At 47.6% G+C, this 14440-nt stretch overlaps 1 protein-coding gene across 4 annotated transcripts in view; it reads right to left on the bottom strand.

The window, feature by feature from the left end:
* Positions 1-14440, bottom strand: part of KIAA0232 — a 70511-nt gene that overhangs the window by 46294 nt on the left and 9777 nt on the right. For all 4 annotated transcript variants that reach the window (XM_079769269.1, XM_079769270.1, XM_079769272.1 and 1 more), the window contains exon 2: positions 1142-1628. In XM_079769269.1, coding sequence (XP_079625395.1) covers positions 1142-1369 — 228 coding nt within the window. In that variant the 5' untranslated portion in view covers positions 1370-1628. The remainder of the gene's footprint in view (positions 1-1141; positions 1629-14440) is intronic.

Genomic DNA, 14440 nt, shown 5'->3' with positions numbered 1-14440 from the left:
TCCCATGTTTATAGATTTAACATTTTACTTTGAAGTATATTTTACATTTACTAGAAAAATAATGGAAAATTATAGAACCTTGGTATCCTTATACAAAATTTTGACCAAAATAACACATTTCTAACTATCCGATATAATAAAAGGGTAATATGCAAATTGTCCCCTTGACCAGAAGTTTGACCGGAGTTCAACCCGCCAACCGCACATGGCCCCTCCCCCTGGCCGGCCCCACCCCCATCAGCCATCTGCCATCCCCTGATTGGGGGTGGGGCCGGCCGGACCTCACCCATGCACGAATTTGTGCTCTGGGCCTCTAGTTAGGTTATAAGTCAATCCCCTGGAAACTCTGTTTGACCTAATGCTTTCCAGACAGGCAGCGGGCCCCGGCCAGTGCGGTGAGTCCAGCTGGGAAGGGTGAGGAGCCCAGAGGGACACAGGTCAAGCACACTGAAACCCTGCATCTGAGGGACTGAGGCTCTTGTGTTAAGAACATGGTTTAAAACAACAGAAACTGCCCCCCAAACACTGCGTTTTGAGTGACGTGTATGTAGAAGTCACCCAGAGCCGTGCCTGCTGGCGGTGACTCACTCCCTCTGGGCCGACCTCCGTCTCAGGAGCTCCTCCGGGAAACTGAGACTGATGAGATTTCCTCAAGAACCTGGATGTGGTTGCTTCCTCACTTTACGCTCAGCACTTAAGTCAAACAAAATGTGGTAACGGCCAATTCGCCAGGGGAAACACAATGACTGTGGCAAAGCCATGTGCTTTAGCAAACTGGAAGTCTGCTGACCTGGGACACACTCTGATGGATAAGCAGCCGCACACCATTCTTGCAGGTAAAGCGCGGCACTACACTGTGGAGAGCGAGGCAGATAACTGAGGCAATGACTGACATGTCCGGACGAGCAGCAGCAACACTGGAGCAGGCCCTCAGAGGCCGCGGGTCGTCTGACTGCCACCCGTCTGCGACGAGGCAGCGTCTGCCCGGACGTGACCCGGTGGTTCTGGGACTCGGCTCCAGGCTGAAGTCCGGGGCCACGCCAGTCACACCCCGCTCCAGAGTATGCGAGCGCCCTTTGAAGAGAAACACCAGCGTGCAAACAGTCACGGATTTCCACACGACACTCAGAGGGGCACGTACCTGTTCCTGCAGGTCGTAGTCATAGCTGTCATGCAGCAGGAGACTGAGGACATACCGCGTGTAGATCATGGCATCGATGCCACATTTCTCCAGCTCCTGTCCCAGCCAGGTCTGCACTGGACCCAAAGCATGCAGCAGAGACATTTCAGAGACAGATACGGGGCCTGGGAAAGAGCCGGAGGAGCCTTCAGGTGGTAAACCATCCACACCTGCACAGACGGGGCGCATGAATTCAGGTGGCACACTTCCTTAGAGCGCAAAGCATTTTCCGCAGCTGACGTGCTGTTGTGTCAGAGGGGTTCACTCCGGGAGAGGGGAGAGAGGCGGGACGTGCAGGGTGAGCATTGGTCTGGCTGGCAGTCAGCGTCTAGCCCAGAACTCCCCTCTGCAGGCGGAACCAGGGCGTCAGCATCCCGACAGCATACAAGCAGGTGGGATGCTCTCCTTTAACTTCCCATGGAGGCCGAATGTGAGTCTGCCGCAGAACCTACAAGCACGAGAGAGAGAAAGGTATGCATTACGTAGACATATAAATTAAGTTACTGATCTTTTGAAAATATCCAAATGAACTGTTCCTCTTTATTAAAACACCTTTGTTATCTTAGAACACTGATTTTTTATTGCTATAATCTTTGATATTTTAGCTAAATGGCATTTTAAACTTTGAAAATTTTAGTATCTTTTAAAAGAAAACTCAGAAATTTATATTCTTGTGCTTGTGCTCCATTAGACTCATGTTTATTTTGCTGTTTCGAGAACTAGTCAAAAATTCTGTTCATATGTAATACTGAAAGAATTTATCTGGTAACAATCCACTCGTCATTTTTAAGTATAACAAAAAACAAGCAGCTGAATAGTAAATGTCACTGAAATACTGATAAAGAGAATTAGTTCTTTAAATTTAAACTTTACCACAAATAATCCATTATTTTCTATGGCTAAAGAATTTGGATTTGCTTGTCACTTATTAAACTAAAGTGAGTCTGGCCAGCATAGTTTTTATAAAGCATAATCTCTCTCTGACGTGGCACATACGTATTATTTGTGGGAGGTTTTCTCAATTTACTTGTGGGGCCCAAATATAAAATGTGGGTTAAAATCCACAGGATTAGGCACCTGCCCCGCTGGCTTGGCTCAGTGGTTGAGCATCAACCCATGAACCAGCAGGTCACAGTTCAATTCCTGATCAGGGCACATGCCCGGATTGCAGGCTCGATCCCTAGTGATGTCCTATAGCACCTAGTAGTGATGTTTCTATTTCTTTCTCTCTCTCCTTTCCTCTCTGAAATCATTAAAAATATATATATTTTTTAAAAGGATACATGTAATCTCCCCATCCTAACACAATTCACTGTTAGTATTTTGGTGTGGGTTTATTGTTTTTTCCTTTGCATAGAACTTAAATTTTACTATTTCAACATGTAGAATAATATTTTATATTCTGCTTTTTTCACCTAATATTATGTCTTCCCAACGCTGTTCTCATGGCACTAACGTGGCAGCCACAAGTCATGTGGTGCTGTGTGATTAAGTTAAAAGTCAGCTCCGTGGGCCACTAGCCACAGTTCAAGTGCTCAGCAGCCGGGCTCCATCGTGGCGCAAGGTCCTGCTGCGCTGCCCCGTCAGCCTCTGCTTGGATGCCACCCATTCACACACTCCCAGTGCCGGCTGTGACTCTCCAGCGAATGACTGGTTGGGCTGAGCAGAGTCCTGAGCGCTTTCAGCGGAGTTCCCGTGCCCCTCATGTGCCGGGGGGCTGTGCCCCACACTCCCCTTTACTCCCAGAGCTGGGCTGCTCACACAGCTATGTGAGGTAACAATGTGCCCAAAGGAACCGTGTGGGGAACTGGGAACCATCTACCTTTGTGTTTGATAGGTCTCAAATTTCAACTGGTCAGGTTTCATTACAGAGCGTAATCATGGACCGGTCCATGACGAAGTCAGACCGTGCAGAACAGCAAGCACAGATGAAGCTTACTACAGAGGAAGAAGAAAATTCAGAATAACCAGGATGAGGGCCAGAGGACAAAGTTTGGAAAAGTTCTTTAGTCAAAACAGGGTAGGTTATGCTGCAGAAACAAACCACCCCAGATCGCAGCAGCTTGCTTAACACCAAGGCCTTTATCCTGCTCTTGTACATCGTCCTGGGCTGGCAGGGTGCTCAGTGTGCCCACTCAGTGCAATCGCCCTGGGAGACAAGATGGCAGTATGGCCCAACTGAACCCTGCCAGCCCAGGAGCCAGAGGACAAGATCGGTCCAAAGCGTGCGCTGGAGCTTTGAAAGCTTCCCCGGAAGTGAACCACTCACAGCTCCCAGTCAAGCCAGGCTCCTGCCGCCTTCACTGTGGGGGGGACATGCACCCTCACCTATGCCCACCGCTGCGGAGAGAAGAGGGAAGAGCAGAACAGGGGCCAGAGCTCTCACGGCTACTTCCGTGATCGGAAACAACTCTGGTCAACACTGCTGAAACCAGCACTCCGGCCAACTTAGATGGACTATGCGAGGCACGGGTGAATTAAAACACTGCCAAAGGAAAACGAATCCCTACCAAAGAAGCCAGAGTACTATGTCCAGAGAGGCTTCGGAAGGCATGAAAACCGCTACACATTCAGACCCAAACAGCAGCGGAGTCCCCGCCTGCCCCACCCCCTCTAGGAAGCGTCTCTAATTTCCTAGGCCAGTGGCCGGCAAACCGTGGCTCGCGAGCCACATGCGGCTCTTTGGCTCGTCCACAAAATACCACGTGCGGGCGCGCACGTACAGTGCGATTGAAACTTCGTGGCCCATGCGCTGAAGTCGGTTTTCGGCCTGGGCGAGTCTATTTTGAAGAAGTGGCGTTAGAACACTCAAGGGGCCAAAGAGCCACATATGGCTCGCGAGCCGCGGTTTGCCGACCACTGGCCTAGGCCATGCTGCTCTCCCATCACCCTCTGCTTCCAACGCCCTCCAGGCACACATTCTCCATCTGCCTCCTGCGTGTGGGCTCCTTCACAAATGAGGCTCCAAGTTCTTCAGGGCCACACTGTGACATATTCCATGCACTAGTTAGCAGAAGGCTTAGGCCCTGGCAGGTGATCAAAACTAAGTCAAACTAAATAAATCCTTCCCAATCTAAATTCTGAAAAAGGAAGATTTGGGAAAGAAAACAGTATTTCTAATACTAGCATGGAGAGGGGGGAACTCAGCTCCTTCCCACCCACACAGGTACTGGAGGCTCGGGTGCCCCAGGCACTGGGCATGTGACCTGCAGATGACGACGCTTGGGGTGGTCCTTCAGCGTTGGCCATCCTAGGTGGGTGGGCTTCGGTCTTCATCCTTAGGGAACCAACTTGTACTTCTTTCCAGGGAAACCACGGCCTTTCCGCTGATCTAGTAAGGTACTTCTGCAATTCACGCCTTTCATGCTGAATTTTAAACGGTGCTGTCTCACGACACATTTCCCAATGAACTTGCTGAAGTGCTCAGTATTCAAGGGTGTGCATTACCTTTTCATAACTCTTCAATTAGGGTGTCCTCAGAATTTTTGCACAAAGAAAAGCCTTTGAAGGGTAAAGGTAAAAGACATAAAGTATAAATAGAAGAACATAGAAAAGAGAACATGGAAAGTGGATGCTTAAAATACTAAGATTCTACTACTTCTCACGAAGATCCTAAATAATATTTGCCTGGCAAACTAGACTGCACACACATAACAGGTAGTTATACATAACCCTGGCCTGTATTTTCTGATCTCAGCACATTAATTTGGAACCAAGGTACAGCTTATTCTCTTTGAAAGGTAGCCTGACTCAGAGCCAATCTAGCAGGTGTACCAGTTAATAATGCAGATTTTGTAATCAAAGAAAACACGGTAATTTCAAGAGAAACATCAAAAGTGCTTTATTCAAAGTAGTGTCCATCGCTAGCTACACATTTTCCCCATCTTTAGGTAATTTGTGGATACTGTCCCAATAGAACTTTTCTTGTTTTGAGGCGAACCATTCAGAGACCCAATTTTCCACTTCTTCATACATTTTGAAGTGCTGCTCAGAAAGTGCGTGTGCCATCGATCGGAACAAGTGGTCTTCTGAAGGAGCAAGGTCTGGTGAATACAGCGGGTGGGTTAATACTTCCCAGGCAAGATCTTTTAACGTGTCTTTAACTGGTTTTGAATGTGTGATGGTGCATCATCATGAAGCAAAATTACTTTGCTGTGTCTTCTGGCACATTCTGGTCATTTTACAATCAAAGTGTGGTTCAAATTGATTATTTGTTGTCAGTAGCGATCAGTATTAACGGTTTCACCTGGTTTTAGAAGCTCATAATACACCTCCTGATCCCACCAAATGCAGAGCATTGTCTTCTTTCCGAAGCGATTTGGCCTTGCAGTCGATGTTGATGGTTGACCTGGATCAACCCATGATTATGTGCGTTTGATTCTCAAAATCAATCCACTTTTCATCGCCAGTCACAATTCGATGCAAAAAAGACTTTTTTTCTTGCCATTGAAGCATTTTACTGATGATTTTTCGGTTTTCCATTTGTCTTTCGTTCAGTTGATGTGGCACCCATTTTCCTTCCTTTAAAATCTTTCCCATTGCTTGTAAACGATCAGAAATTGTTTGCTGAGCAACGTTTCATCTTTCTGCAAGTTGTTTTTGAGTTTGACACGCATCTTCATCCAATAATGCTTATAATTGATTAAAACTTCCTGCAAATGCTCTTTTTTTTGCACAAAATTTGACATTTTTAAGCGTAAAAATATCTATGATGTTAACACCTTCAGAAAATTTGACATATGAAGTTTTGAAGCTTGTTGTCAATACAACAAAATAGCATACATATCAAATCGCATATATATCAACATATGAGTAACTCCATCTATTGAAAAAAAGTCCGCATTATTAACCGGGACACCTGGTATAGCCAGAAAAGAAAATCGTCGAGACTCTACAACCTGAACTGAAACTCTATCACAGAAACAGGACCAAGTGCTGAAAGCTGGCCATGGACACCTGTTCAGCCTAGGTATCTGGAATGGACAATCAGACCTACAGCCTCATCCCCATCTAGAAGTGTATCAAGTCCTAGGAAATGAACAAGGCTTCGTTTTAAGATAATGTCATAAATGAAACTAGTGTGGGACATAAGTACTTTCTATGCAAATAGGAAGAACTGCATAAGTATTAAGAAATTCCATTTTTACTAGCTAGGTTATCAGAAATCAACTGATTAGTGAATATTCTCCAGTGGCAATTAAAATGTATAATTGTTCTTATAGATAACACTAGTACTTGATAATAACAGGAATTAGCAAATTACAGGCACAGAATATTAGCAGACCTGGTTAATCTCTATGTTTAAAAGATAAGGAGAAAAAGATAAGGAAGAACCAAGATAGAACGATAAAAATCTAGGTGAAAGCACTCCGTTCTACATAGAAGCACTAAGATGTTACTGTTCCAAAGTCTGTGTGCCCTGTGCTCTGATGCTTAGAAAAGTTTATTGATGGAGAAGGCGCCAACTGAGAAGAGGGAAGACCTATTTCTCAAATCCATTTTAAAAAAGTACAGAGTTCAGGCTTCTTTTACAGCAAGGGAAGGGGAAATGGGAGGGACTAGAGGTGATGGACAACCGAAGACACCAACAGGGTCTGAGGAAGACGGTTCTTAGTCTGCTGACTCTAGTTGATGTGAGTCCAGTCACGAGGTTCCTGCAAATCTTTGATAAACAATACATACTTTCCTTAACCTTCTCGGGAGAGGCACGTTCTACAAGGGGCTGTTGCTATAAAAGCCAAGCCGAAAGCAGAACCCCTCTAATGGTGAGCATGTCTGTATGCAAGACTAAGCAGAGCGTTTAGCATGAAGGCCACGGGACCCACCCACACAGGCTTGAACAAGACGCAGGCAGAGGCCAGGCATTTCACTCTGATGACACTAAGTAAGGGAAGAGCTCGCTATGGAACCTGGACAGTTTCTCCGGACAGTCTGGACCCGCCTCTAGTTTTAACGGGGCTGCCTCTTAAGGAGACAGCCTGCTTATGTAAAGTAACATTGTGTTAGTTCTTTTACTTGACTGGCAGTTATTTGATGATTCATGCTCAGCTGTTAATATCTGTGGTTTAAAATCTGGACTGCTTTTCACAGATTAAACTTTCTTTGCAGGTTACCACATCACGATAACCACTGAGGTGCTCAGTTCCTCTCGATCTACTACTAGATGTCAACAATCTTTAGCAGAGCTACAAAAATGGCAGATTTTTATGCCTGCATAAAAGTCCTTATAGATTTACAAAAATGCCTTTTTCCCTAAAAGGTGAAAACTTTGAATCCGACAACTGTGGATGAAAAGGGGCCACACACTAACCCTGACAAGCTCAGGGGAGGCCCGCAGGGCAGGTCTTACAAACCCAGAGACTAAAGCCGGCGGGGAGGAGTCCCTTCCCAGGCCTGTGGCCAAGGTCAGTCTTTACCTCTGACCTTGTCTACAGTCCTGTGCCCTGAGATAACATGCCTGTGACATGGCCTGTTGTCTGTGCACCTAAGAGAAGGTGCCTTTGAAATAACAGCGCAATCTTGCCCAAACCCCTGGAAGGCACAGCCACTGAACCAGAGCGGGACCACGCTGTCCGCTTGCCGCTCACACACCACCTCCGGTTCTGTACATGCTAACCATGCTGTACCCTCCTCCGGTTCTGTACATGCTAACCGTGTATACCCTCCTCCGGTTCTGTACATGCTAACCGTGCTGTACCCTCCTCCGGTTCTGTACATGCTAACCGTGTGTACCCTCCTCCGGTTCTGTACATGCTAACCGTGTGTACCCTCCTCCGGTTCTGTACATGCTAACCGTGTGGTTCCCTCCTCCGGTTCTGTACATGCTAACCGTGTGGTTCCCTCCTCCGGTTCTGTACATGCTAACCGTGTGTTTCCCTCCTCCGGTTCTGTACATGCTAACCGTGTGGTTCCCTCCTCCGGTTCTGTACATGCTAACCGTGCGTACCCTCCTCCAGTTCTGTACATGCTAACCGTGTGTTTCCCTCCTGCAGTTCTGTACACGCTAACCGTGTGTACCCTCCTCCGGTTCTGTACATGCTAACCGTGATGTACCCTCCTCCGGTTCTGTACATGCTAACCATGGTGTACCTCCTCGGGTTCTGTACATGCTAACGGTGCGGCCCCCTCCGACGGGGAAGTGCCTGTCTCTCTGCTTTGCTTGCTATCCAACCCCAGAGGTTTCTGTGCTGGCTTTCTCCCGCCCCTGTGGACGGAAGGGGCCACATGCTGACCTGACAGCTCAGGGGAGGCCTGCGTGGCGGTCTTGCAAACTCAGAGACCTAAAGTCACCACAAAGGACGGTCTGAAATGAAACTGTAACTAAAAGCAGTGAGGGCCGAAACCGGTTTGGCTCAGTGGATAGAGCATCGGCCTGCAGACTCAAGGGTCCCAGGTTCGATTCCGGTCAAGGGCATGTACCTTGGTTGTGGGCACATCCCCAGTAGGGGGTGTGCAAGAGGCAGCTGATCGATGTTTCTCTCTCATCGATGTCTCTAACTCTCTATCCCTCTCTCTTCCTCTCTGTAAAAAATCAATAAAATATATTTTAAAAATAAATAAATAAATAAAAGCAGTGAGGGTGGGTAGTCACCTCCTAGGCCGGTATCTCCCCTGACAAGGTCAATCTTTATCTTAACTGAGCTTATTGTCTTTTTGCATCTCCGATAACATGTAAAATGCCAGGGTAACTTGTAACTTTCCTTTTTTCCAGACTCCTCAGGGCACAACCAAATGCCCTGGGCGCCAGGACAGGGACCACAAATCCCTTCATTGTGATGGTTACCATGTTAACTATCCTGTACCCACCTAAGGAAACAAAGAACGTGTTTATCATTTTACTCTTTATCCAATCCCAGAGGTCCCCCCTCCTTTGCTTTCTCCCGCCTCTCTACTCTCTATCACCAATGGATTTCCTGTAACCCACCTATGTCTCCGCCTTCGATTGCAAGGTATAAAAATAGAGGAAACCCGCCATTCTCCGGGCATTATCCCAATCCGCTGAAATTCTGCTTCCCAGCAATTGTCGACAGTTTGGCTCAAATAAACTCACAAAAATTCTTCACAGGTTAACAGAACCCTGGACCCTTCAGTCCGCAGACCAATGCTCTATCCACTGAGCCAAACCAGCTAGGGCCCTAGAAAGCTATTTAAATGAACAGTGTCCTCATTTAAAAGATAACCTACTACAACTTCCCCAAAGTGTACTGTGGGTGATACAAATTTTTATTATTTTTGTTATAAACTTCTTCCTTTGCAAAAAGTAGGGAAATGCCAGAGCTGGAACAAAAGCAGGCTTACCGCGGACCATCTTGCAACTGTTAGCATGGCCTGTGCAAAGGAAACGGTAGACAGCACTCTCCATCCTCACGTACTGTGGACCCTTTCTGGGAAGAGCCTTTTCCCTGAGGCCCAAGTGATAAGAAGACAGATCGCCTGGGTCCTATGGCCTGAACTTCCCAGGACTGAAAAGTTAAACTGAAGATATATCTTAGGAATAAGATCATTAAGTATATTCTTCTTTTCTTTCCTTTAAATAATCTGCATAAGTTGTTCTATTCTGGAGAGTAAATCTATCAGTAGTCCCTTTCACATGGGCTCAGAAACTTCCAGATTCTCCTTTTCCCCCAGGCAGGCCTCAGTCCTGGTTTGTCATCTCTGCCAGCATGCCCTCGGGGTACTCTCTGCCACACTGCACGCGCTGGGCGCGGCAGGAACCTGAGCATCCAGGAGGCGCCTGCAGCCACGGAGATGATCCTGGGTTTGTTTCCACGTCACAGAACCACACGCTGCTTTTAGGGGATCAGAAGACAGATGCGTGACAACAGGTGCTAATGGCAGAGCCCTCAAGAGGCCTGTACCCACCGCCAGTGGCCCCAGCACAGGGAGGCAGTGTGGTGCTGGGGAGAGAGGGAGAGACTCTCTCCGGGGGTTGGGAGAGAGCAAACTGATGAGAAGCACCTGCATTTGCTGGGTGTCAGGCAAAAACTTAGGAATGCTATCAATTTAAGTGTACCTTCAGGCACCCCTGAGTTCGGGGAAAGTGCAAGAAGCCCCACAATTCAAGCCAAAGTGGGGTAGCATTAATAGGACTATCTATGGAGTTCTCCCTAGATCACTGAGACAGACAGAGTCCTCAAACCCCAATTGTAAATACTTTAAAGACAGGCTAGCAATGCGAAGTTCTCAAAAATACTCAGCAAAGTATGACACTCAGCAGAGGTGACACATTGGGGGTTGGAATTTTTACACTAATTAAGACCCTTCTCCTCAAAAACTAGATTGAAATGACTACCTGCAGAGCCCCACACAAGTCAAAACTCTAATAAAAGTTCACTGATATGCAAGTCATAAATATTACTACACTATAAAGGTAAATGTAAAGGAAGAAAAAAGGTAGAAATATACACTTCATGGCTCAGAAAAACATAAGCAAAGATGGAAAAAAAAGTAGTTAACTAAACATTAAACATAAAAACCAACTTTCAAATGACTTATGTTAAACAAAATCGATCCGTCCTTTCTTATAGATTCTGGTCAAGTTTTCTATCATGAGAAATATTTGATTTGGGGGTTAGTAATAAGTATTCTGCTCAAGTGAATATGAAAGTAGACAACTCTGGAAATAGAGTCTCATCCCTGAAATACTTAATGAATTAGAGTAATCTTACCCAAATGCATCTTCCAGGTGTTACCCAACCACCAGTAACTATGAATGCTGGCGTGACTTTTGCCTCGAGATGTTACAGACCCTAGAACATTCATGCTTCAATGTAAAAAATCTGTATAATTTATACTAATGTCACTGCCTACAAATCAAATCCCCTAGCCCCGTGGTCGGCAAACTGCGGCTCATGAGCCACATGCGGCTCTTTGGCCCCTTGAGTGTGGCTCTTCCACAAAATACCACGGCCTGGGCGAGTCTATTTTGAAGAAGTGGTGTTAGAAGAAGTTCAAGTTTAAAAAATGTGGCTCTCAGAAGAAATGTCAATCGTTGTGCTGTTGACATTTGGCTCTGCTGGGCTAATGAGTTTGCCGACCACGGCCCCAGCCTGTGCTCTCAGTCTAAGCCCATTGGGCCTTGAGCTGTAGAAGAACCTCGCGCGTGCGCAGACGCACACTTTTAACTGCTATCCATCCTCCAACAGCGGCATTCTTCCCCTCCCAGAGGAAATCTTACATCCATTCACCTACCACTCTTTGCTCCCTGCGTCCAGCACCTTGCTCTGTACCTGATTCCCACTGTGTAATCTGTTATGTTCTAGTAAAATCCCCCCTGTGTCCTTCCGTCCTCGGGGCAGGGAAAGATGAAGCACTCGGGTTGGATTCAACACCCACAGTGGAGCCAACGCCACCAGGCCTCACAGACTAACTTCCCAGCAGGAAGGTGCTGGCAAAGAGACAGGAGTGAAACGCAGGGAAAGGGCTAAGATACAAGGGTGTCTCCCAGGCTCTGAGTGCGTTACTAGAGCAACTGGGGAAAGCTCTGGCTTAGGAGAGGAATAGCCACTGGGATGGCCCGTGCTGTGTGTCGGCTGGCCTGGGCCACGGGTGCCCAGATACTCGGGTAAGCACGATGCCGGGGTCTGTGAGGTGCTTCTCGATGAGATTAACGTCCAAATCAGTGGCCTGAGCACAGCAGGCTGCCCTCCCCAGTGTGGGTGGGCCGCAGCCAGTCCACCGGAGGCCTGAATAAGTTAAAGGCTGAGTAAGAAAGAACCTGCATTTTACCAGGTCTGAGAACACAGTCTTCAAATATCCTTCTCCACACTCATGGTCAGAAAGATATTCGTCTTCCAAAAGCATTCAAGTTTTTCTTGGCACATTTGTGCTTTAAAACAAGAAGAGTTCTCCAGCATTAAAGTCCGTGGTCATCTCTCCTGCCCTGGTGCCCACCCTCTCCAGTTGACTTCCTCCATCAGCGTCTCCTACAGCAAAACCTGAGGCAGACGTGTGGAATTTAAAGTTTTCTAGTAGTCATATTAAAAGGGAAAAGCAAATGAAATTTTTTGGTTTGTTCGTTTACTTTTTGTTACTCCTCATCCAGGGATATTTTTTCCATTGATTTTTAGAGTGGAAGGGAGGGAGGAGAGGGGAGAGAGAGAAACATCAACATGAGAAAGAGACACACATCAATTGGTTGCCTCCTACGCATGCCCCGACTGGTACTGGGGATCGAACCTGCAATCCAAGTATGTGCCCTTGACTGGGAATCGAACCCTCGACCCTTAGGTGCATGTGCTGACGCTCTAACCACTGGGCAATAATGGTCAGGGCCTAAATGAAATTACTTTTAATATATTTCACTTAACTCGATATATCCCAAATATTATCACTCTAAATATAATCCAGGTTAAAGATTACGAATGGTATTTTACATTCTTTTTTCCGATACTGAGTCTCGGAAATCTGGGGAATATTTGACACAAGACAGCTCAAGTAAAAATAGCCACATCTCAAGTGCTCAAAAGCCACATGTGGCTCGTGGCTACCATACTGAACAGCACAGTCCTAAGTGATCTCCAGTCCCGAGACTTCAAATACTATCGATGTAGCAATTACTCCAAGTGTCCTCTCTACTCTGCTTCTCATGAACCCCAGAATTCTAGAGTCATCAAGGTACATGAGGTGTCCAACTGGCTGCTCAACTTATGTCTTTTTGTTGTGCATCCTCACCCGAGGATATCTTTCCATTGATTTTTAGGGAGAGTGGAAGAGAGAGGGAAAGACAGAGAAATATCGATGTGAGAAAAACACATCAACTGGTTGCTTCTGGCACGGGCCTTGACAGGGCCGGGGCCAAGGAGGAGCCTGCAATCGAGGCACGTACCTTGACCAGAATAGAACCTGGGACCCTTAGGTCGGCAGGCCAATGCTCTATCCACTGTGCCAAACTGGCTAGGGCACAACTTACCCTCTATAATAAAGGGCTAATATGCAAATCGACCAAACTTCAGAACAACCGGTTGCTATGACGCGCACTGACCACCAGGGGGCAGGTGCTCAATGCAGGAGCTGCCTCCTGGTGGCCAGTGCGCTCCCACAGGGGGAGCGCTGCTCAGCCAGAAGCCGGGTTCATGGCTAGCGAGCACAGCGGCGGTGGTGGGAACCTTTCCCGCCTCCACAGCAGCACTAAGGATGTCCAACTGACAGCTTGGGAGCGGGTCTAAGCTAGCAGTCGGACATCCCCCGAGGGCTCCTGGACTGCGAGAGGGCACAGGCTGGGCTGAGGGACCGACCCGACCCCCAGTGCACAGATTTCGTGCACCGGGCCTCTAGTGTCTTAAATAAAAAACAAACTCCGCATTCTCACTTCCACCATCCTTGCCATGACCTTCCCAATGTCAGTCAAGGGCAATGCCGTGATTCCATTGCTCAAGCCCAAAGCTTTGGCACCACACACACTGACTCCCCTCCTCTCACATCCCACATCTATCCATCAGCACCTCCTCTTAGTTCTACCTTCACAACGCACCCAGAACGGGGTGCTCCCATGTTCTGCCCTCCCCCTGAAAGCCTGCTGTGCTCTGGAGAGGTCCTCACATCTCTCTCCCTATTTCCTTCAGCCCGCGTCACCTTACCAGAGCCTTCCCTGTCCACCCGGTACAACAACTGCCGCTCCTGCTCTGTTCTTCCTCTTAGCACAAATCTTCACTTGACATGCGGATCCACTGCTTACTCATATCATCAGACTCTCCCCACCCCTCCCAGGACAGAACAGTGCCGTGCGTGCTGGCTGTGTGGGTGGGTGTCCCCTCAGGTGGCCGACAGCCTCCGCCTGCTGCACATTCCGAGTCACCACAGAAAGGACATCGGGCTGCCCACAGCAACACTGATCAGAGAGGGGGACTAGACCCAGCCTCCCTGCCCAAGGCAGACCTCCTATCAGCTTGGCCATGACTTCCTCAGAACTGCCTGGCCCGAGGCTGCTCCACCCAGTCCCTGCCTCCTCTCCCTTCAGTCACATCCCATGTGGCCCTGCCCTTCCTCCTTCCCTTCCCAGGCCACTCCCCGGTAAGTCTCCTGCACGTCTGACCGTCTTGGCATCTGTGCCTAGGACGAAGCAGGCACTGTATTACCATATTTTCCGGCGTATAAGACGACTGGGCGTATAGAAGATTTTCCTGGGTTAAAAAGTCGTCTTATACGCCGGAAAATACGGTATGTGAATGAATGACCCTCTAGGAAGAGTGGGGCAGTGGCAGAACGTGCACTTTAAGTTGCAAGGGTAGACGCCTGGGCTCCTGCTCTGTCATATTATTT

This window comes from Cnephaeus nilssonii, assembly GCF_951640355.1.
Source record: "Cnephaeus nilssonii genome assembly, chromosome: 1".
Classification (NCBI taxonomy): Eukaryota; Metazoa; Chordata; class Mammalia; order Chiroptera; family Vespertilionidae; genus Cnephaeus; species Cnephaeus nilssonii.
This window is presented reverse-complemented; position numbering and strand designations above follow the sequence as displayed.